Raw genomic sequence first — 24081 nt, forward strand, 5'->3', positions numbered from 1 at the left:
TATTTTAAAATAATTGTACCATGTAAAGGCTGGCTGATCTTTATAGTTCCTAAACGAAAGGTCCAACTGAAAAAAATGTCATGTTAATTTTGATGCCAGACATATATATAAAATATAGTTAACATTTATTTTTCTAATGTCAATTTCTATGAGTCCCAGTTAAAGGGTTTATTGTACATTAGGCTACATCAAATCTCTCAATTGTCTGTTAGAACAAGTGAGTTTTACTAGTATTATAGTACTGTGTTACGATTGTTTTTTCTTATCTGTCATTGTCATATTCACATTGCCCACAAGAGGGAGACCAAGATCAAAATACACAAAGTAGAAAGCTGAAAGTAGATTCTCTGTCAGTCTTGGTTTATTAGATAAAGTGACCTAGTGTGAGTTTTGATGTTCTTGTGAAGTCCTATGTTTTTTCTCTGGGTAGGGTTGTGAAACAGGAGGTCTATTGCACTGCTAACTTCTTACAATTCATAATTCATATCCTGCAGTCAGTCAACTGGGTCCTGGATCCAGATACACCTGCCCACATGAAAACCCTCTCTTCAAACAGTCCCTTTTCTCATATCTGTGCCGATCATCCTGGCACACGGTGAATCAAACTTGCAAAGGTCACAGGATAAGATATTAGCACAGCTTTAACTGACTATGGAAACAACTTTTACCCTTGGAAGTAAAGGGCAACTCAGTTCTTAGAATTCATGTGTATTAGTTGCTAGTAGCTTACTTGCCCTTTTTATCAACCACACAGCAAGAACCTAATGTGAAGAATTGCCTTTGATTAGTGCTAAATGCATGGACTTTATTGTAGACTTTGTTGTACAGACTTATTGGCTAAGATGTTAGTTTTATATTGGACTAACTTAGAATGTATTATAATTATAATAAAATAATTGTGTGATCATCTGCTCAAATAATAAAAAGGTCCAGTTTCTTTAACTGTCATTATTCTGGTTGAGCTCAATATTGTTGTGAAGCCCAGAACTAAGCACAATACTCTATTAAACAGGGTGACTGGATATGTTGCTAGTCCAGTGAATACATAACTCAATTAAAGAACAGCTGCAGGTTTATACTGGGTTATAGTCAAGCACAATGATCTAATCTCACAATGGTCTCAAATGTGCATCGCATTGTTGGTACACAATAGAGCAGTTGGAGCAGTTTAATTGTGGTCTTGCGTCCTTGGGGAAACCCGGTGGGAGCAGCCATTTTGGCTCCACCAACTATGCTGGATGCTGAATACTGCAAGAAGCACTGATAAGCAGCAGCCATGGGGAAGAAAGTGGACAAAACTATGAAAATAATAAATGTGGAATAACTCTACTTTTGACAGCTTTAAAATTAAAATTGCAATATGGAAACAGCTTGATTTGCAAAGTAAAATACCTGCAAGACTGAGACAAAGTTTCATGCAGTTTGTATTAACCCTTGGTTCACTTAACACATGCACACTTATTGCCTGATCAGTGTTTTTTACAGACTTGACTGGTTTTACGCTGCTCATGTGCTTCAGCGGAGAGAAGTCTTTCTGGTTTCCGAAGTACGTTGCAGACAAAACTAAACAATTTCATTATTTTACATATACACAAAGCAATGTTTGATGATCTTGACTTTGAGGCCACTGTGCAAGATTTCTCTTGCTGCACTAACAGCTTTAGGACATTTTTCAATAATACATATTTTAGTTATCTTAATTCATGTAAAAACAGATGACTGTTTTCTCTGTTTTCCCATTCATAATTCAAAGTGACTGCATTAAGTCTCCATGTATGTGTTGTGTTGCATTACCAGATATTGAGTTGAGTTGGTGATTTTGAGCCTCTGGTGATTTAAAGGCATTATAATTGCTGTACTGCATGGCATAAAGTTGTCCATTTAATGCAACATGTCTGACACATGTAATGTATGGGTAAAAGTAAAATAAAAACAAATGCAAGCACACAAAAAGCAGACACATAGTTACAGTTAGTTAAAAAGAACAACCATTTTATTAAATATTGCAAAATTCAGAAACATTAAGCAAACTTTTTCTCTCCATTTAATTTTCTATTGCATCTGAAGAACACCCACAGCGTGCACACAAACATTTGTTTATCTCTTTCTCCCTCTCCCTCTGTTGTATTTCCTACAGTAAAGTGCTTGTTTCCTTTTCTTTTCATTTTGTATGAGTTTGACGACGATGATGATGATGATGATGACGTAGGAGCTCCGGCTAGTCTCATGGGCATCTCTGGTGACGTTCGCAATATAAAAGTTGTGCTGTCTATCTTTATCCACCCACCCCAGTCGATTAACATTGTCTTAAACCTTTCTCAGTTGTCATTCCCCTTGAATCAAGAATTAATGAAAAAAAAGCCAGGATTTCAAAGGATCTGTCCGCAGGAATCCAGTGAAGCATCTGGCATTAGGGCTAGACAGAGAGAGCATCCACATTTTGATTAGGCATTATGAGGTACCACTCTTAATTGGAGCACCTTCTCACCTTTGATAATAACCAAGACATCAACACTGATCTTACAGATTTTGTATCCTGTTTGCATTTTAAAGGCATTGGAAATAACAAAACTTGAAATTGAACCTTAGGGGCACCAGCTGATAAGGATAATGAACTACGTCAGTTTTCTTTATCAAACAGTTGATGCGAATTCTTAATTTTTCAATGCATCTTAAATTACTAAGGCAGCAGACTCCTGAAATCGGTCACTTCCAGAGTGAAACCAGCTAGACCATAATTGGGCTTAATACAGACACATTTGCACACATATCAACAGAAGCAACAAAGCCATCTCCACTCATGAGTAATGAGAAATGCTTGATCAGGAAACATAGTATTTTCCTACCCAAGTCATTCCTCGGCTCCTTTAACTCTCTAACCCCCTCACCCTCTCCCTACTGCCATCAAGTTGTAGCCCTGTTGACGTGATCCTCATACTGTAGGTCAGGGGTTTTCAAACCGTTTCTGGAGTACCCCCTGCCCTGCTGGTTTTTGTTCCAACTGAGGTCTTAATTGCTTAATTGAATATACCATTCAATTAAGTAATTAAGACCTCGGTTGGAACAAAACCAGCAGGGCAGGGGTTACTCCAGGACCGGTTTGAAAACCCATACTGTAGGTGGATGAAATACAAAAACAGGAAACAGCACATTTCTTCTCCGTCACCCTTCACCCCCAACCCGCCCACACAAAAAACCACTTCCCAAAACACGTTACACTAATTTCTTCCTAATTATTATTTATTTTTGTTGGTTTGTTGTTTCATTGTTAGTCTCAATTGTAGCACACAAAACACCCCCTTCCCACATGGTTGTCATAAAGGTTAGGTTTCTGATTCCCATTGTTCTGATATAATTTCCTTGATCAGTTTTCAGGATTCGTTGCCTTCAAGAGTTAAGCGTGCAGATTGTTCTGTGGTGTCAAATCCTGTTTTGATCAGTTGCCAGGAAAGGTGGTCAGATGGAGGCTTCTGATAGGCTAAACCGGTACAGGCCTTAACTTAATGTGAAAGCACTTAAATCCAGAGAAGGCTGTTTTGAATGTGGATGATGCCATTAGCTGACTGGCATCAGGGTTCCCTCCAGTTTGGCCCACTGTTTTTAAGATTGAGACTAGTTTGAAGTCAACTGGAGTTTCTACTGCATTCCAGCCAACACTGTCCCCTGTGGTCAAGTGGTGTTACTGCAGTGTTGTCAGTGAGAGTTGCTCCCATCCTTCCTTCAAAGCGTTTGGCATCAGTTCACTCTTCATACTCTGCTGCTTGAGTGCTGAGGATTCATAGTGCAAAAAGCAGTATGTGTACATAGACCATCTGTAGATATCCCAAGCTGGCATGAGTGTTGTAGGGGCCAAGTTTTTAAGCTGATTCAAAACAGTCAATTGTGAGGGGTGCGTCTATAAAAGGAGGACCAAAGAATTGATGATGCCATGTTTAGAGAAAGCAATAACCAGACAAAATAGAGGTGAAAGAATTTAGGTATATCACTAGCATCATACAGGATGTTCTGTATGTACTGTAGGCATGTGATATCCATCATATTCAAAAATACAGGACATTTAGACTGTTACACTTGTCTAACGCAGTGGCTACATTTCAGTAGTTTTTCCCCAACTGAGAATAAACAATGCACAGATTGGATAGGGCTGGGACTAAATGAGTCTGGAGCATTAACAGGGATATAAGCAAAGTAATTCTAGTAATACAGCAAAGGATTGAAACTGCAAAGTGTCACTCCATAATAAACCAGCTGAGTTTTAAGATCCCTGTTGCATCTGGTACAGTACAATATTTATACAGACCTGCACAAATGGGCAAAGTAAAATGCGTTTCTCCCATTGTTTGGGATATTGTTCTTTGGCACCAACCTGCGGCTGATTATTATCTTAATGAATTAATCCTGACACCTTCTTAGGTGAATGTAGTTGGGACAAATCTGGGACCCTGCAATCATTCTGGTGATCTTACAGAGAAGATGGTCAGTGATCTTTATCGGCTGTCACTGCTTGTGTGGCACAAGACTACTCTGATGCCTTGGCTTGGCCACACTAGACTGGGGCAGTTCTACGGGCTCTGATCCAGCACTGTCCTCTCTGTGTCCATGTGTGTTGGGAGCTTTAAATCACATTATATATACATTGTCCCTCTTCACCAAGAAAGCTGGGCTGCTATACAAAACCCCTCATGGGCTTCCTAACAGAAGTCCCTGATAAGAGCTGCGAAAGGCATACAAATGAATGCAGAAAAAAAAAAAAACTGTCCGATTCAATAAAATCTAAGCTTAATCATGTGATTCCCTTTGTTTTTGCATTATCTTCATTTTGTTTTATTTAGGTCCAATTTCCTGTTTATCGCTGGTCACATGGCATGAATCCATTCCCCCCAATATTCTGCAGGACTCTGCCACTTTCCTCCATGCTGCCTTCTGCCTATGGAATCTTTTGAAGAACCTCCCATTAGACAAGAAAACTAAGATCCAAATGGGGAAATGGAGAGAGCAAAGAGAGGGAGGGGAAGGATTTGCCATGCAGGGAGAAGGGACTTCTCCTCCGTGCGATCCAATAGCAGCAGATAGTAGGCATCTTCACACACTCTCCCGGCTCGGGAGTCTATGATTGGCTGTTTCCAGTCTTGCTGCTTTGTTAGGTCTTGCTGCTTTGAGTGACAGGCACTTGAACACCTTTCTGTCCGGTTGCTGATTAGATGAGAAAAGAAAAACAAAAGTCAGCAAACTAAAGTGGCATGTGGTTTCATGTCTGTCTGCAGCACAGTCAAAGAGTAATCAATGTTAAAATAGGGAGTAGCAAAGTTAAAAGATGTCTCAGATCTGCAATCGTATCAATCACTATGTCTGTCATGAAACAATGTTATTTCCCTGAGCATGCAAATGCAAGGACAAAAGTAATCTACAGTGAGCAGAATTAGGCCATGTGACTCACCAAGTCTGTATTTTTCTTTGGCTTCTGCCCGCTCCTTCGCATCGAAATACCACACTGTGATGGCATATCTGGAAAACATGAGACCCTAGTTTAGATGACAATTGCTTATATTCCATTTATTTTCTTGCTTTATTTTGATAACTTGGAATCTCTCCTTATTTGTCACCCTCCTTCCAAATCACCATTAACTCAGATCATCATCTTCAGAATGGATGAGACCCTGAAACACATGCTGTCAATGCTGCCCACAATTGTTTCACACTGTTTGCTAAGCCTACCCCACAGCTCAGCTCAGCTCAGCTATTCCACCAATCAGATTTGGACACAGCTGTAAACTGTAAACAATCTGAATCTGCAGATACCTAAGAAGCCACAAAGTCATTGGTGATGAACTGAAGACATCTACCCAGGTGAAATGGTATTCTAAATAATAATAAAAGTTACATCCATTATGCATGCAGTGGGTAGATCAGGTATAATTATAATTACATCTAGCATTTATAATAATAAAAAAATATTAATAATGAATGGGAGATAAACAGTGACTTTACTGTATTAATCACAGAAAACAAATAAAGAAAATAAATATTAATGTGTTACGAGCTTTTATTAGAGTTAATGCAATGCAATTCAATGTGAAAACAGTGTAAATAATGCCTGGTTAAAATATAAAATTTGATCTGTAATTCTAGACTGTATTGCAGTTTTATAATGCTCTTCTGTTATTTGCCCTTATGTAAGTTGCCCTGGATGTAAGTCTGTGAATAAATAAATAATAATAATAATAATAATAATAATAATAATAATAATAATAATAATAATAATAATAACAACAACAAGAAGTACATTCTGAACAACTGTAAACACAGCCAATGAAAAGTGGTGAATCAGTTAAATAAAACACTGTTTTGGGTGGTTTCTTTTTTTAACAAAGTTTACATTACTTTTGTTGAACAGTATGAAATTACAAATGTCTCAAATATTAAATTCTTGTTTTGTTCCACAATACTTTTTGTTTTTGGTGAGAATTGTTCCAATTGTGGTTCTTCACTGGAACAGAATGACATGCAATGAAAGTGTTGAAAATCTGAACCCTGCACTAGAATTTGGAAATGCGTAATCAGTTTTATTAAAAAAATAAAAATAAAAATGAGTGAATCATTCATTCGATCAATTCTAGGATATTATACAGGAAGAAACCAAAGTAGTTAAAAAAACAAACACAAAAAAACAACAGAAAAAACAGATCTATACTAGATGAACAGTTCTGAAACCCCACTTTATCAGCTATAAATGTCACAGTGGCAGTTCCCAGCACAGAACAGCCTGCCCGCCCTGCTGTGCGCCCTGTTTGTTCCTGTCCCTCTTTCTGTGGCCCCTTGCTCTGGCCCTGTGTGCAGGAAAGGCGTACTTCCTCCTCCCAGACCTTGGTCCAGGACTTCTTTCTTCACTCACCTCCCTCTCTCTCTCTGACTCCATGCAATCATGTCTATGTCTCTGCACTCACCCCTCAAACAACAGGGTCATGGACAATTGGAGTATCTATATTATATCTAAGTTTGATCCAGTGCACAGAAATTCTGCAGAGGCAGCGAGGGAGGGAAGGTTGGGGGAAACACAGACTACTCACCGAGTGGCATAGGCTGGCTTCACCTCATGGGGGTTCCTACGGTCAGACCAAAAAATAAGGAGCCGGTCGAAGAGGGGCTCTATATTTGCAACCTCCTTCCGGCCCTCTGGGAAAATCTGGAGTAGCCCCCCGTGTTCCTGTAACACACAGCAAAACCTTCAGTACAGCCTGACCCTGATCTCACTTTCCACCCTCTTATTTCTTAAGATGCTTTTGTACTAGTACACTAACCCAGGTTACAATCTAAAATCAGATTTTCAGTAGTATGAAAGCTCATATACAGGTAGAAAGTAGTTAAGCCTGTGTGAAGAGCACCTCAGGAGGTGGGTGAGCCTGCACTGAGAACAAGAAGAAAACTGTGCACTGTATACCTCCTTCAATGACAGTTGATCTAACCTGATAATTGAAATTTGTAGTGTGAAAGTAAGTACCCACTTGACACCATGTCATAACCTGGGTAGAGTCAACCCCATTAGAGGACGTTCATTTGAAAGAGGCTATAGAGTAGGAGGGCAGACCGGGGTCCAATCTCAGTGACTCAGGAGCAGCCAGGCTGGAGGATTCATACAACAGCCTCTGCCTGTCATTCTTCCTGCTTTCCAGCTCAGTAAAGAAACAACAGATCAATATAAATTCCTACATTCCAAAAGGAACTGATACCACAGACAGGAGTGTACATATTTACAGAGGCTTACTGGAATAAGCGTCTGAGTGTGAGTTCTTTGACACAACACAGGGCACAAAACAGAGAACACACTTACACACCTGTTCCTGGCAGCATGGCTTGATGAGTCATGCAGTTCCTATACAGACACTCAGACTGAAGGCTATGGCAAATCCACAGGGCTGTTGCATACTAGTCCATTGATCAGAAGATGGATCATAATTAAGCAAAGATATGTATCATTATGCACAGACACCATTTCTTTACGATGAGCTCTACATCAGGCAATACAATTCAGACTGCATTATGCATAAACAATACACTTTACACCATTTGACCAAATTTATTTGACCCTGGAAAACTCACATTTAAGAATCAACATTCATTACGCATATGATTTTTATTTTATTATGAACATTAACCCCTTACATCAGCCAACTCATCTTATTTAATCTCTGACCAAAGGATGAAAACTTTCCTATAGTACTTACCTAAATCCAACTAATAAAGCCCCTTTCATTCATTTGACAGAGGTTTTACTGGGCTTTGTTTATTTATTTCAGGTTTGTATTAGTGTAAATACCAGTCTGCAATCTGTATATTTATTTATAAATGTTTGTTAATGGGAACATTACTGGTTTGTTTTATGTTGGTCTGTAGACAATGTGAAAATTCATATCATACCTGTCCTCCATTATTTAGGGATAAATTATTATAAGATAGTATTTATGTCTTCATTGAAATGGATTGATTGAGTGCAATATATATTTTCACAGTATATATACAATGAAGAAGAAAAATAGTGTGCGTGTGTATGTGTAAGGGCCATATTCATAACTCATTTCCCTTCGTGCTAAATTTACACCTGTTGTTTTTCCTGTTAAGAGAATGAAACAATGGAGTTGTCAGAAGTCAATTTTGAAAAAAAAACTAAAAAATAGTAATCGTTGATGGAACAAGTTCTAGGAATATGGCCCAGACAGAGGAGCTATATATATATGGAGAAACAATCCAGGAAAATATATGATATTGGCCACTGTATTCTCCCATTAGTGAATGGAGAAGAAGAAGGAGCAGTGAAAGCTGTACAAATTGTGATGTGTTGCAGTCAGAGGCACAATATAGATACACTCAAAGTCAACGCTTAAAGATTATTTCTCTCTCTGTTTTTGTGTAAAACAATGTTTAAGTAGTCGTGTCAATTAAGCCTTTGAACTTCACATATAGTTCTCTTTAAAATAACCAAACTCAGTCCTCTTTAAGTGGACAAAGAGAAAAATAACCCAGTTCTCTTTACATTCACACTGTCTATAGCCTTGAAAGCCTTGGTCCACTTTAGCTGTAATAGGGTCTCAGTCCATTTACCAGTCACACTATTGTTCTTTGGGAACCCAGACCACCGGTGCATAAATGTTAAGATATGCATATATTTAATATGTACAGTATGTATATTAAATTAAGAATGTATTGGCTTAATTAAAACCAACATATCAGTAGTCTATAATAATGAGAATAATAACAAAAACAATGCTATTTTGGTTATTAACAATAGATCATTATATTATTTGCATTTTGCACTGTTATAATGAATGAGTTTTTGATGTAGGCTAATTCCATATAATTTCAGCAGGAAATTAAATGAAGATTTAAAAATAGTAAAAACAAAAAAAAACACAAAAATAAACTTGCATATGTGTTATTGTGTATTGTGATTATAGAGCATTTTGTGTTCACAATGCACAGGTTAAGCCAATGGTACTCAGACGGACCACCTTCCAAGATGGTCTAAGTTAGGTTCGCTTTAGAGGGGTCTGAGATCATTTGGAGTGTTCACATATGCGTGAAAACACCCTAGAAAGGGAGAATGAGCATGAGCATGAGCATGACGGAAGGGGAGAGAGAAAGAGAAGAGAGAAGCCTGAGGGATTCAGAGAAAGAAAGAGTGAGGATGAGAGGGAACAAGTAATGAGAGAGAAGGAGAGAGCAAAAAGGAGAATACGAAAGAGAATGAGAGAAAATAAAAGAGAACTAAAAAGACAGAGAGCAAACAAGAGGGAGTGAGAGTGGGAACCAGATCAAGAGAGGCAGTGAGAGAGATGCTACCTTAACATCCCAGTTCTTGTTGAGATAGTAAATGCAGGTGATGCAGCGGCCGTCTCCATTAGGGTTGTCAACATGGCGCACATACCCTGTCCCACTGCCTGGATAACATGCCACCATTGCCTGGAAGAGAGAGAGACAAACAGGAAGGAGCTGTATTACCCAGTATATACACACATACACTCCTATTGCTATATACATTACAGTTTTACCATGGATTACAATTAATATCAATTTTAAGTTATAGTTGAGAACAGGACTGCCTTGAAAAAGAGATAAATTGGTCTAATTAAGCCTAATAATAGAATCAATTATGTAATTTGGATAAAACTAAATCCAGGAAATACTGTCTGCTTGGCAGTCCTGCTCTAGTGCATTTGACAAAGATTTTTCAAAGGTTAGAATAGATCACACTTACTGCATTTACACTAAAAGATCATACTTAAAGTGCCAGTATGATTCTTATCAACATTTTGTGTTGTGCTTACGGAGAGACCTAAGCAGTTCTAGATCCGACCTGCATGCATAATAATAATAATAATAATAATAATAATAATAATATCGAACTAAATCTAGGGATCAGTTGGTCTCCAACTTTGCTCCGGCTCTTTTATAGTTGGAATGGGTACTAACTTTAGTAAGCAGCATCTTTTCAGACTACTTGTAAGTTAGTCATTTATTCTCCTGTAAGTTTGCACTTATACAACGTTTTGTCATACTCTTATCTTTGCATTACTAACACTTTTTATTTTGAGATCCCCTACGCTCCCTTTCCCTTAGCTCTTAACTTTGACTTAATATCGTGTCTGCACTTATCAGCTTTTACAATATAGGATGCAAGACCTTAAATATTGTTTACTGTATATCTTGTATACATTTGTGTAAATTTTGAATTTGTAAAATGTATTATGCCTTGAACTGCACTGTATTATTGCACTTTGTATTGCTCTTATATTTTGTAAGTCGCACTGGACAAGGGCGTCTGCTAAGAAATAAATAAATACCTCCTAATTAAAATTAATGCTGGCATAATAATGCTGGCATAATCACCCACCCTCCTCAGACGAGCTGAGACATTAACTCTATTGTATAACAAAACAATATTAACAGCCTTGCTAGTTTGCAGTTGTTTTGTAAAGGTTAATACGAGTTAATTAAAAATACTAGTGAACAAAGAGGAAATAAAGCCACATGCAGAAAGTAGGCCTACATTTTCCATTACCGTTAACACCATTAACCAACAAAGCAGCAAAGAGCAAAAAACAACAACATTAAAACCAACTCAGATGTGCATTGTAGATTTAACTTTAAAAACATCACGTTTTGTTTTCACATGCACTCTGGTAGAGGTTTGCAGTCCCATAAAACAAATACATACGGATCGTGTTTAGAGCGGGGGGCGTAGCACGTGCGCTTGTGCATTACAATATTGTTTTTTGTATAAGTATGCCAGGCTGCACAGATTTTTGGGCAGGCGGGTTATGTCGTTATTTTTTATTATTATTTTAAAGGTGGGTAGACAGCTTTTTAAAAAATGTATTCAGAGGAGATGCCTAATGTATTGAAGTGCCAGGCAAACAAACGTTTCTCATTTAAACAAATTATAGGCTATGTATAATAATAATGTTACTTATTGAGAATAAGCCATCTTTTCAAAACAGACGCTCAAGTCATGGGGGCGTTGCCTAGAGATGCTCACGTTGTGTGTGAACTATCAGGCTGGCTGTGTTTACACTACAGTTAAGACAGACCTACGCTGTCCCAGGCCCATTTCTTGAGCTGGCTGTTTTTAGGTTGACTTAGGTCTGACTAACATTTACACTGCCGTTGGTACAGAGCCGCCCTAAAAGCAGTCAGAGTAAATGCAATAACTCTAGGGTACATATTCCAGGGCCTTACCATTCCACTGCCAAAGTCTGGCTGCACCAGTTTTTACTTCTTTGACTATTTAATTAATAAGCACCTGTGCTGTACTGGACTGGACTGAAAGGTTTGGTATTCCAGTATCCATTGTAGCAGGTTGGGGGGCCTGTCACAAAAAGGTCTTGTTTGTAGGCATGGTCTGGTCTTGCAACACACAGTAGGGAGGCAGACAGAGGGTACAAAACAGGCTTGCTGTTGGTTTATTGCTTCCCTCAATGGAAGGCACAGTGTCAAAACAAACAAACCAAAACCTAGCTATGTTCAAGCAATAACTATACATAAATGGTCCCTAATTACAAACAAAACACTAATAACAGTAAATGCCCAGGTCGGCAGATCCGAAAACCGGGCAGACAGAACTATAAAAGGGGTAAGGCAGGTTCCTAATCAAAGTCCGAAATCAAAGTTCGTTACCAGTGGAAGACAGTCTGGGGTTCAAGAGAGAGAATGGTCCAGGTACAGAAAAAGGGCCTCAAGCCAGTGAATCAGTCAACTTTCAACTTCGCCCTACTTTCTCCAGCTCTTCCACTCTCTCTCATTCTTCTGTGCACCTTGCTACCCCCCCCAGCCAAGAATACACACCCTGGGCTGTTTCTTGCTTCCTTTTATGGAGGAAGTGGTGGGTGGGGATATGGCCATCAGGAGCCCTGCTGGCTTCTGGGGGTTGGAGTCTTGGAAGAGAGAGCTGCCCTGACCCCGGCCTTGCCTCTCACACTGCCACACCATATTCTCTAAGAATGCATTATTAAATTATATAGACATGCATAGTGTGATTAATTGTTTTCTCACGAAAGCAAGGGGTCCTCCTCATCAATGATATTCACTGGATGGATGTCTTGTGTCATTACATCCAAGATCAGCTTGGTGATTTCCCTTGCTCTGACACTTTTAGGCACATTTTCTACCAAATGCAAGCCATCACTGACGAGAGTGACTTTTTTTGTTTCATATTTGGAATGACAGAACCATAGTAAGTTGTTTCCTGAAACACGCCTTACAAGCCCAGACACCATGAAACCCCACATAGTGTTACACTATATACATTTAAATCATAGCCAAAAAGAAACTGTATGCTGATATTTCATACAATTGTAACTGGAATGAACTTGAACTATACTGAAACACTGAAAAACTGTATGTGAACCTTAAGTTTATATCACTGTGCTAGCTGTGTGTGCAGTTTTGGCATACATTATTGACCACAGTTTTAAAAGCTGCAGCTGCAGCTGAGATGGCTGTAATATAATTAATATTTTCAATGGTCTTACAAAATTCTTTAGTACACCTCTGTGGTAAAGTTTACTATTAATGCAAGGGTGAGCTGTGTCTCCTTAAGTCTAACTACTTAACCACACTGTCTCCCTCCCAGTCTATCAACTTTAACTACTAAAGCACACTGCACAAATACAAATAGGCAGGATGACATAATTTTACCCAGCCTTGAAGGAAATTCACCTAAGTAGCTTGTTTGAGACCCACCTATGCTCTGGGTAAAAAAAGTACCATCTCATTTTATGACCAGTACAGACTATAGCAATTAATTTAAAATCTAAGTTTAAAAACACATGGGAAAAGCGTGAAAACCAACAAACTTTGATGATGGCTATATGTCATTATGGTTAGACAACCCGACACCGTAAGCACTGAACCACAAAGCATAGTGTTTTTAATAAGAGTGTGTAATCCTGATCCCGGACTGGGAAATACTGCAGCAGTCTCTTGGCAGGAGGTTTCAATCTGAACTTTCTTGCAGTTAGTAAAGATCACCCTCCCTGTCTTATAAAAAGCAATCAGAGAGGTGTTAGAATACAAGCCTGCTCCACTGCACCTTGCATATATTTCCAGCTATTGCATCTGATCAACCATTTTGTTTACTCTATATATGGTCTTTTCAGGGTGACTCCTCCCTCTCTTTAAAGGGAAAGGGGGTGGGGGAGTTCACGTCCTAAACCCAAGGCCCTTTTCCTACACCTGATATAGTCTTAGCATGAAATGGCCATTTATTCCCTTTTTGGACTTGTCACGAAAGGGTAGTGCAGTCCATGGTCGTTGGAATAAAAGCCATTAAGGACAGTTGTTAAAGTGCACTCAAAGTCATTTATTGTTGACAGTATTATTGTGATAATAATCAAACTAAAATAACTAATGCAGTAGAAAAAATGTATTTGCAAAAATACAATTAATCCAAGTTAGGATATTTAGTAAATCAATATCCAAACATACAAAGAACCAATATGCACATTTCTAATCTGTTTTAAAAACCTTTAGGAAGAAATTTCAGCAGAGATTAAAAAAAGGGGGTATTCAAAAGAAACAAAAATATATATTTTTTTTTCTGGCCAGAAATCAATTAATACAAATACATATTTTAAGTTAAGTGGATTCTATAAATTAGGTAGATAGATTGTCTAGCACATTTTTCACTATGACCGCAAAACTTTGCCACAAGGATGCTAATGTTAAGTAATTTGCATCGCAGCTCACATCAAACTATTAATGAATGCAAATTAAATTAATAATTTAATAAATATTGAAAAAGAAAAACACTCTGGTTGGTCAGGTTACAGCTGTATTTGCAGAATATTCAGTTCTTATCCACACGTCATTGTAATTTTCACGAAATGCCTATATTGTATAAGCAAGTGTTCCTTTAAAAACAATTATCACAACCTTTATAGTTAATTTGAAATTGTAATTAACACAAAACATTGTGAAAATATCAGGGAACAATAACACTTGCAAAATACGTCAGTCTGACAAGAGATTTGTGAGAGTTGACAGGTATGCTTATTGCTGTTGACATTATGCAATTTTCCTACATCTCCTAATAGGAAGGTATTTTTTACATTTATTAATGTTGATTTATCAAAGTTTTTAAGTTGTTGTGTTAGCTAAGTATCTTTAAATAAAGTTCAGAACTTATTGCAATAATAGTAATTGTCACATTGCACTATTTCGCATTCAATTTCTTATCATTCTGAATGGGTGGTGGAGGTGGAGCGATTATTCAAATAGTCACCGACTTCAGCTATGAAATTATTGGTAGTCAAAATATTTATCATGCACATCCCTAATATATTCTTATTGATAGTTTTACATAAGACAGATAGGTATTGATAATACCATCATCTTTTTAAAAAACAAGGAAGTAGAAATCCTACAAAAATGTCTCACTCCTTATTCACATTTCAGCAAACCCTGTTCTCCCTCCCTACACAATTTACAGGAACAAAACAGTGCTAGTGTGGATCCATGATAAGCAGGTATGAAATCTTAATCTTAACTTAATTTTTCCCTCACTTTGCTATTTTCAGACCTCTCAAATAATATTATTCTTTTGTGTGGTGATTAAGACAGCATTTGTGATCGTAATAATCACATCACAAGGAACAACAAACTGTTTACTTGCACAATCTCCACTGTGCATTTATCTGTTCTTTTGTTGGAAAGGAGAAAATAACTGTATTCAGTTTTTCCTGTAACCATGGATACAGCAGCACTGCATGTTGTTTATGGAAACTATAACCACTATGAAGGAGTAAGAATATGGAGTAATAAAGAAACGTTAACATTCGATGACTTGGTTTGCTGCGGGGAAAATGCAATGATTTTGTATTTTTTCCCTGCCGCTATCTCGGAACTTATGACACAACACATCCTGAAACCATGCAGAGGCATACATGTTGGCTTTGACATCCGCCATTATTTTGTAAGTTTTAAATTGTAATCAATCTGGAAGAGTGGCATACACCTACATATTACACTACAGCAACACGTAAAATACACATAAAACCATAATTTCTGGTTATCATGTGACACACTACAAAGTGTAGCCTAGTCCTCAACAGGAGATACTGCATTCCCCACGTACACCTTCATGACCAACTCTGTGCTCACCCTACATGAGGGAGGTAGCGGGGGAGTTCATTGCACAATACCAACAGGGAGGTGCAGGAGGGTGATAGGAGTGTTATTATTTTATTTCTTGGCAGACGCCCTTTTCCAGAGAAAAAAAAATATTATACAAGACCTTTTCTTTGGAAACCGATGAAGAATTGGTACAAGATCCTTTTCTGGAAACTGACAACAACCTGGCTCAAGACCCTGTTAACTTTGAATACCGACTACAAGATTGCCTTTCGCTTATTGTTGACCAAGGACTTGTCCTCAACACAGACTTGTCCCACGCCCTGCACATTGTGACAATATAATTTAAAAAATATATATCATCAAGTGTCATGATTCTTGCAATCCTCTGCACCACCCACTAGGCTGCAATAGTATGTAATGGGAGAAAAAAATCCAAACAACATAACATGATCAGAAGCTGTAGCTTCTGTGATCAAGTGAGTCTTCAGTGACAAATGACATTAAATGTAGAATCAGGGAGACTAAGCACATGATGAAGAGCTTGTTAGCATACAGAGGGGACCAAATTCTATATCACTGAAACAATAAAGTGATTATAGAGTGGTCAGGGTGGACTGAGGAGGATGAGGGGTAGGATGCAAAATGTGCATGCAGAATTCAGAGTGCACAAGTTCAATCCACATGGAAGCACGAATAGGCGATTCCTTATCTTTCACAGATCTCTTTGAAGTGCCGCCCGTCTAGCCTGGTCCTGTGCAGTCTAGTCAGCATGACAGTCAGGGGGTGTGGAGGCACAGTCAACTAAAATCAAGCCCATAGGTGCTTGAGAGTCTATCAGCTCTCATCAGAAGTAGCTGACTGATAAGAAAAAGCTGTCTGGAAGCTCTCTGGCAGTGTAGCAGCAACCACAAAGTAACCTGTGAGCCCTTCATTATGCACATTTACCATGGTGGTGAAGGAGTAAGGAGTAAGAATATGGAGAAAGAAACACTGACTACGTTTACATGCAGCCTAATATTCCATTAATAATCTGAATAAAATCCATTCTGAATAAAATTCCCTCATATTAACACCTCATTCGGAATAGAGTAACCCAAATGGAGATATTCTGAATAAAGGACCTGGTATTTACCTTTGATAAACTGTTCAATAGGAGAATATTAGCCATATAAGATTACATGAATCGGAATGAGTTAATGTTCAGAGCGCACGTTCCTCTTGGTCTGCTCTGATGTAGCTGATTCATTCGAAAACATGGCAGCAACAGCGAACAGACAGAACTGGTCTAATGTAGAGACAACGTATGTATGATTTACATGTAAACAGGTACCCACAATAAACCTCATGAATTTGCAATCATGTAAAGAGTTGTTTAAGAATGTCCATTTGGAATGAACTGATTCTGAATGACCAAATATTATTATGTAAACATAGTCACTAAGCTCCGATTGACTTGACAATAATGACTCAAGTTGCTGTGGGGAAGACAAATCTGTGAATGATGACTTTGTAGTTATTCCACTATCCAGGGAGTTATGATAGAACACATCCTGAAACCCTGAAGGAGCATACATGCTGGCTTGTTGACAGCTGCCATTACTTGATAAATTTTACATTTTAAAGTTTTAAATTTTGCTTATATAATAGAATCAATCTGGAAGAGTGGTATACATTGTATTTATACACTAAACCAACATATAAAGATACAGAAAAACCTTATTTTAGAAACCATGTACGTTCCCTTTAAGGCCTTGATTCACAACCTCTCACAACCTTCATAGACACCAGCAGTATTTGCTGCTAATAATACCCTAGGCTATAGGAATGTTCCCACTATGGAAGAAGGGTCGAAAAAGTAAAATTCCCTCCTGCCTAGAAAAAACAAACCTATATGTTTAATATCTGTTAGAAAAGATTGATGCTTATATAACAAAATAATGACATTATACCTATTTCTGGCTACACTTTTCTTTTCTCTGACTGTCTCCCCTGAAACACACTCAGTTACTGAAGCAATCTACAGTAGCACTGAGCTTATTCTGATAAATGGGCACACTACTGGACAATCTATAACTCCTAAACCAGTCAGATCAAGCCAAGCAATCGATAACAAGGAATCATAGTCTGCAGTGTTTAATGACCATCTGTCTGCCAACTCAAGCGAAAGGAATGCTGGCACAATCTGGGGGCTTCTCAGAATCCATGGTAAAGAAGATTGATTACACTTGTACCACCCAGTAAAGACTAGATATATTGTGTCAATGTCTTCTGCACTATATTAACTCCATGCATTGCCTAGTTGTCTGCATTATGTAAATTCACTGTACTGCACACTATTTAGGACAGCACAAGTCTGTTAAGTTACAAAATTATAGCCATATAGCCATGTTCTGCACCCTGTTGGCACATCTTGCTCCCCCAGGGGGTGCGGGCAACCCTTGTTAAGAACCCATGTACCATAGCAAAACATGTAAAGATGCATAAAATCATAACTTTAGGAATTGTGTAAGTTATGTTTTAAGTGGGTAGGTCTGAATTACAACAGCAGTGTTACAAAGACAAATCCCTAGCAATTTTAGTCCAGATGGATTGGCTGTAGTTTTCAGGGTCTAAATTGCTATCCAAGCACTGCCGTTGCCATGCAGGTTGATCATTATTGAACAATGTGAAATAAAGCAGAACTAAACACATGCACATGGGCAGAAAAGGAAACAAAAGACTAAATATATTTGTCATTATGTTTTTATTCCAGGTTTAAAAATAGAATTGTGAAAGCAGGCACTGTTCAAAACACAGCTTCCCCATTACCTTCCGCAGAGCAGTACGGCAAGTCCACCTGGACAAAAAAAAACATAAGGACTCTTGTAGAATTCAGCCTTTCAGCATTTACTTAAAGCACAGCATTTGGCTTGCCTGAAACTCAAATCAAAACACAGCCTATTTAACTAAATTATTGCCTTATTATATTTTAAAATGTGTAGAAAGTGGATGCAGGATACTTATATAGAAACCCTTTTAAAGAAGTTTATTAAGTGACCCCCAATTTGGGTTTTAAAAACACCTTTGCAAGAAACATCGGCAATGTGAAAAATCACATTGTTAATTCTTGCTTGTAATGATTCTAGGCTTAAATGTAAAAGGACAACTTGCAAAGGTTTCAGCTTGGTAACCAAGTTCAGATGACTTCATACAGCCTACATGTCAGAAAAAGAGAGACAAATTAAATCTAATTGCAATTATGATGAAGCAATATTGACTAATCCTTGTTTTTATGTTCATATTGTGATTATATTATCATCCCAGATTAACAAATCCTTTTAAAATTATTATACTGCCAATCAGGAGCTGTAATGATCAGATCAGTGCTAATTCAATCCATGGAATGTAAAGGACAGGTTTGCTATTATGAAGCTGCACTGTCTTTGTGTTCACTGGGGCTTTTGGACATGGTGTTACATAGTGGATCAAGTGTAAGCAGTATTAGTATGCACATTTTTCATGTAGGACAGTGTACAGGACTTTAACGTAGACAGAGTACGAGTGTACTTTTACATCCTTTCAAGACAGAGCTTTGCACACTTACACACAAATAATATAAATGTATTAGCAGTACAGGGCTATACTAAATCAGCATTACTATACATAGTTTAAACTGGGTAAAAGGGAACAGGAAGGGTTTGTAGTTTTTCACGTTGGTGTCTTCATGATTGAGCCTCTCACACTCGGACATGAATAATGTATGATGCATCCTTGCTTAATTGATCACTATTACTCTAATATGTGTTGCTAATCGCCAAAGTATATGTTAAATATATGCAGTGCAAAATAAGCTACAGGGCACAAACATGAAGTTTATACAGGTTAAAAAAAAGCACAGAGAAGATTTTTTGTTTTTATTTTGCAATACGCACACTACAGAAAGCAGAAAGGAGTTTAAACATTTGCAAATTATCACGGATTTAAAACCAGGAAAAATCAATCAACCTTTCCTGTAAAGTGCAGTTGGGGACATCACCTTCTTACAATATGAAATTTTGAAAGTGACTATCCATGATGCACTAAAATACTGTTAAGCAGAACAGTCAGTGATTCATTGTGTTTTGTCAAGCTAGCATAAACCACACTGCTGTACAGTGCCCTGCTGTTTACCATTGGTGGCTGGGTGCACTTTTTTTCCTTTCTTTTAAATGAACAGCATATCAGATACATATCAGAAAATACCTCCCAGTTAGTAGTACTTTTTTCTTTGCTCAACTTTATTAACAGAACAGTTGTCAACCCTAATCCAGTTTTATAGGTTACCCCTAAAGATTGGGAAACATTTCATTTTGATCAGTGGGAGCCAGTCTAGTTTATTAATGTAGAGATCATTTGGCATGAATACTCTTTACCTCATGAATCAGGTAATTGAAGTGACTGAACTGATTTCCACATATACAATAAATATTCACCTACAATGTAAATTAAACAATTAAAATTTGTGTTTGTTCCATGAGGGTATACATACGTGAATTGGGATCTATTCAGGACCAGGGCTGGAGAGCACCACTGCCATAATGAAAGAAAGCCTGGTGGTGAGGAATCTTAAAATTGAAAGAACTTGTATTGCCAGGTAAGGGAAGGAAAGGGTTAACTTTAGTCTGAGTGACTAAAGGGGGGGCAAGCTGGATTTCATAACAGCATAACTAGGGCAATGGGGAGGTGAGGCAGGGTGGGGGTGGGGGAAGGGGTCAGGCAGGGGGATGATGGCAGTGTCAGTGACTGAGAGAGCAGGGACAGAATGTACTCTGAGTGGGAGGGTAGACTAGCGTCAAATCTCAGTGACTCAGTGACTCGGGAGCAACACATCCTGCTCTCATTCTTACTTCTTTCTAGCTCAGCAAAGAAAGAAACGGATCAATACTAATCCCCACCTTCCAAAAGGAACTGATAGCATAGATATGAGTGTACATATTTACAATGCCAAATGGAAGGAGCTTGGTTTTTGTGACAGAACACCAAGCACAAAACAGAGCAGGCACTAACACATCTGTACCGTCATTGACATGCAAGGTCTTACACAGGTGCTCAAGCAGAATGCCATGGTAAAACCTTATGGTTGTCACTCAGGGGTGGCGCCAGCCTCTTCCCAGTAGGGGAGCTGAGATGGACTTAACATAATATTGAGGGGGATGGTCCTTGTGGATACACATTTAATTAATAATACTCACTAAAACGTGTGTGTTTATCTGTGTTATCATCAAAAGGATAGGATTCTTTTATTTATTTTTTTGGATTAAGAAGCGATCTATAGTAAAAGCCAACGCTGACAAGTGATGATTAAACAAATGTGAACTCGTCCTTGCTACTTCCCTCTACTATGTATCTATCACATTCTTAAACATCAGCCTTGACATGTGAGATGTATGAGATTATGCTCAATTTACTACTTATTGTGCATGGCGATTACAGAGAGCCTCCCAATCTTAGTCACAAACTTTATCTTTTCTGGGCATTATAATTCAGATTCAACACACATTATAAATAAGATAACAAACAAAGGAAGTCTAACTGAAATTAAAACAAAAAATCCACATCAGCACAATTCCTGTCTGAAAATACACTTGTCTTATAAACCGATTTATAGACTAACATTGCACTCACACCCCAAGGACCGACGAGTCATTGCAACCCATGGGCTGTTGATTTAACCCCAAGGGATGTTGAGGGGCCCCCACCAGAGGGAAGACCAGACCACAGTCAGCTGCACCGTTAAAGAACTTTCTGATCTTCTTGCCACAGTAACAAATAATTATATTGCCTGGAGGGGAGGCAATCATTTCGCCTAGGCCGTAAAGGCATGGACCCCCAGACATGTATTTTCTGCTATAACAATTTGCCATCAACAGGCATTTTTGTTTTTCTCTCCTCTGTAACAAATGGTTTATTATAATTTAGTTAATTTTATGAATGGTTTATAGTTTATTTATTTTGTTGTCTGTTTATCAATCTGTAAAGCACTCTGTGGCTACCCTGCGATGGGCGCTATACAAATAAAAATGGTTTGATTGATTGAACCTGTTTTTTTTCTTAAAAACAACTGCAATCAATTATGTTTTTGTGATTTTCTTCCCCCAATTTGGGGAATTTTCAATCGTGCCAATGCAGCTCTAATGGTCACTACAACTCCCACCTCCTCATGTGGGGAGGGTGAGGAAGCTCGACCAGGCTCCTCTAATCCTAGCTGCCCTCGAGTCACTCCTCTCTATTCACCATGTAGCCTATACAGCCTGCATGAGAGGATCAGCGCCCACTGGAGGAGAGGCACATCCCTCACAGCATTATTGTAAGCCTGCAGGTGCCCAGAAATCCAGTAGGAGATGCTCGTTAGCACATTGGCGTTGAGTGAACCGTGCCCTGCCACTGAGCTCTCATGGTCACAATCAGCTAATGACATGAGCTGGATTAGAACCAGCGAACCTCAACTCATAGGGCTCAGTCTGGTGGAGCATCTTTTACTGACTGAGCAACTCTGACCTCCCACCAGCAAACACAAACACCAAATGCACCATACGTTAACTTTGACTAATGGTAAAATTATGTTCTCTTCTGTGGGGTCAGAAAACTGTCCTTATTAATAAACTTTTCTATTTTTGGTCCTGTATTTTGTCTCCAGCTGCTGAAGGATCCATCAGTAGTAACATTACTTTCTCCATCACCTATTGCTTTCCTAAGCAGATAGTGCACAGAAACCTAATTATATCATAACAGTTTATTATGGGGGGGGGGAAGATGTCATTTGAACTATACAGATGTATAAAAATAAGTTAAAACAAATATCACCATAGTTTTATTGTATTCCTCTGCAATCCTAGACCATGCATTAGGACTAGCTTATGCAGTGTTCATTGTTGCGTTCAGTCAGTGTTATTTAGATTCTGTAACATAGGCTACTGCTGTACAAAACAAAAGAAGCAGTCATCCTTGTGTCTAAAAAAGGACTACATTTGAGGCAGCCCACCATTGAAAACACCTCTTGCTCAGTTTCAGTGTTATCAGCAGCACAGTCCAATAGAAAAGGATTAAATTTATTTTTGAAAACACCAAGGTAATCTTCAGAAGTGATTGTTTTTAATAAACAAAAGGCCCACATATACCATTGCTGGAAAGGGCACAGCACACTAACTCAGTTAGGATTTGTTTTTGTTTTTTAAATCATCCTGTACAGCAAAGGCTATAGTTAAAAAAAAAAAAAAAGCCTTTGCCCCAATTACAGGTAAAATTTGGTTTCTGTGCACTGACAATGTATAGGCCTGTATAATAGGTGATTGGGGTAGAACAGTTGCTACCTCTCTGTTCAAAACAAAATACAAAAGAAAAAGCAGAATTCAAAGTTAAAATGGGGTACATTGTGTACCGTCTGACAGTCAATGTAAGCAGCACTGCTCAGAGTGTAAGCTACTATGCGATTCCTCTGGGCTGGCTGTTTAACAATTAGCATTTTTTTCCCACAGCAGCTGCGGTAGTGGGCAGAGCAGCGGATGCTCAGTCTCGCCTCTCAGCTTGTGTCTGTGAACTGGTTTTCTATATTTTTTTTCAGTTCACTTCACTGCAGTCATATACCATGCCAGTATGGGCTTCCTCTCTAAACCCAACCTAACATGAGTCATAGCAAGCTTCCCTTTAACCCCAGACCTCAGTGCTGTGCAGCTGCACATTATAATGGTAAAAGTGTAATTCTATACTCTAAAACAAGTTATTCCTCTCCTTGTACAATTACCTTCCTCTTACCATCTATGATACACAGTGTTTTAGTTCACTGCATTGATCTTCTGTGAAAAGGGTATGTTGGTTTAATAGCAATGCAGGAGATCTTTCTTGTCTAACCTTGTCAGCCACTTTCAATATGAGCCAAATCCTCTGGAATACATTTTCACTTCACCTGCCAAACTCACTACACTGGACTTAAAATGTAGAGTTTGAGTCTGAGTGTGCCAGGCATTAATAATATTGTATGGTGCATCCTCAATGAATTGATCACTATTAATCTTTGCAATGTGTTGCTAATCCCAAAATTAGCAGTGTGTGTGTGTATCTGAGAGAGAGAGAGAGTGTGTGTCAGTCAGTGAGTGAGTGAGTGATACAAATCAGAAAATACCTCCCAGTTAGTAGTACTTTATTCTTTAACTCGATTAATAGAAGAGTTGTCAACCCTAATCCAGTTTTATAGGTTTTGTACCATTGGTGGTTGGGTGCTCCTTATTCTATTACCACTTTAAATGAACAGCATATCAAGGTCATTAATACAAATCAGAAAATGCCTTCCAGTTAGTGGAGTTTGATTTTCAATGAACTGCAAATGTAATGCACCACTACTCACTAAAGAAGATCAAATCTCAAGCACCTTACTTTACTTTCTTAGTACAAGCTCAGTGTTCAAGCAGACAGTAGTCCTGAAATCCACTTGGTACTTGTAGT

At 38.3% G+C, this 24081-nt stretch overlaps 1 protein-coding gene across 5 annotated transcripts in view; it reads right to left on the minus strand.

The window, feature by feature from the left end:
- Positions 1–1971: 1971 nt before the first annotated feature.
- Positions 1972–24081, minus strand: part of egln2 (egl-9 family hypoxia-inducible factor 2) — a 29149-nt gene continuing 7039 nt past the window's right edge. For 4 of the 5 annotated variants that reach the window (XM_066704114.1, XM_066704115.1, XM_066704116.1 and 1 more), the window contains exons 3-6: positions 9835–9954; positions 7068–7204; positions 5438–5505; positions 1972–5193 (exon numbers count right to left, since the gene is read on the minus strand). In XM_066704114.1, the coding sequence (XP_066560211.1) occupies positions 5141–5193; positions 5438–5505; positions 7068–7204; positions 9835–9954 (378 nt within the window). In that variant the 3' untranslated portion in view covers positions 1972–5140. Of the gene's footprint in view, positions 5194–5437; positions 5506–7067; positions 7205–9834; positions 9955–18432; positions 18461–24081 lie in introns of those variants that run through there. The other variant, XR_010816772.1, reaches the window with a different exon arrangement.

The sequence above is a fragment of the Amia ocellicauda genome, chromosome 5, assembly GCF_036373705.1.
Source record: "Amia ocellicauda isolate fAmiCal2 chromosome 5, fAmiCal2.hap1, whole genome shotgun sequence".
Lineage (NCBI taxonomy): Eukaryota > Metazoa > Chordata > Actinopteri > Amiiformes > Amiidae > Amia > Amia ocellicauda.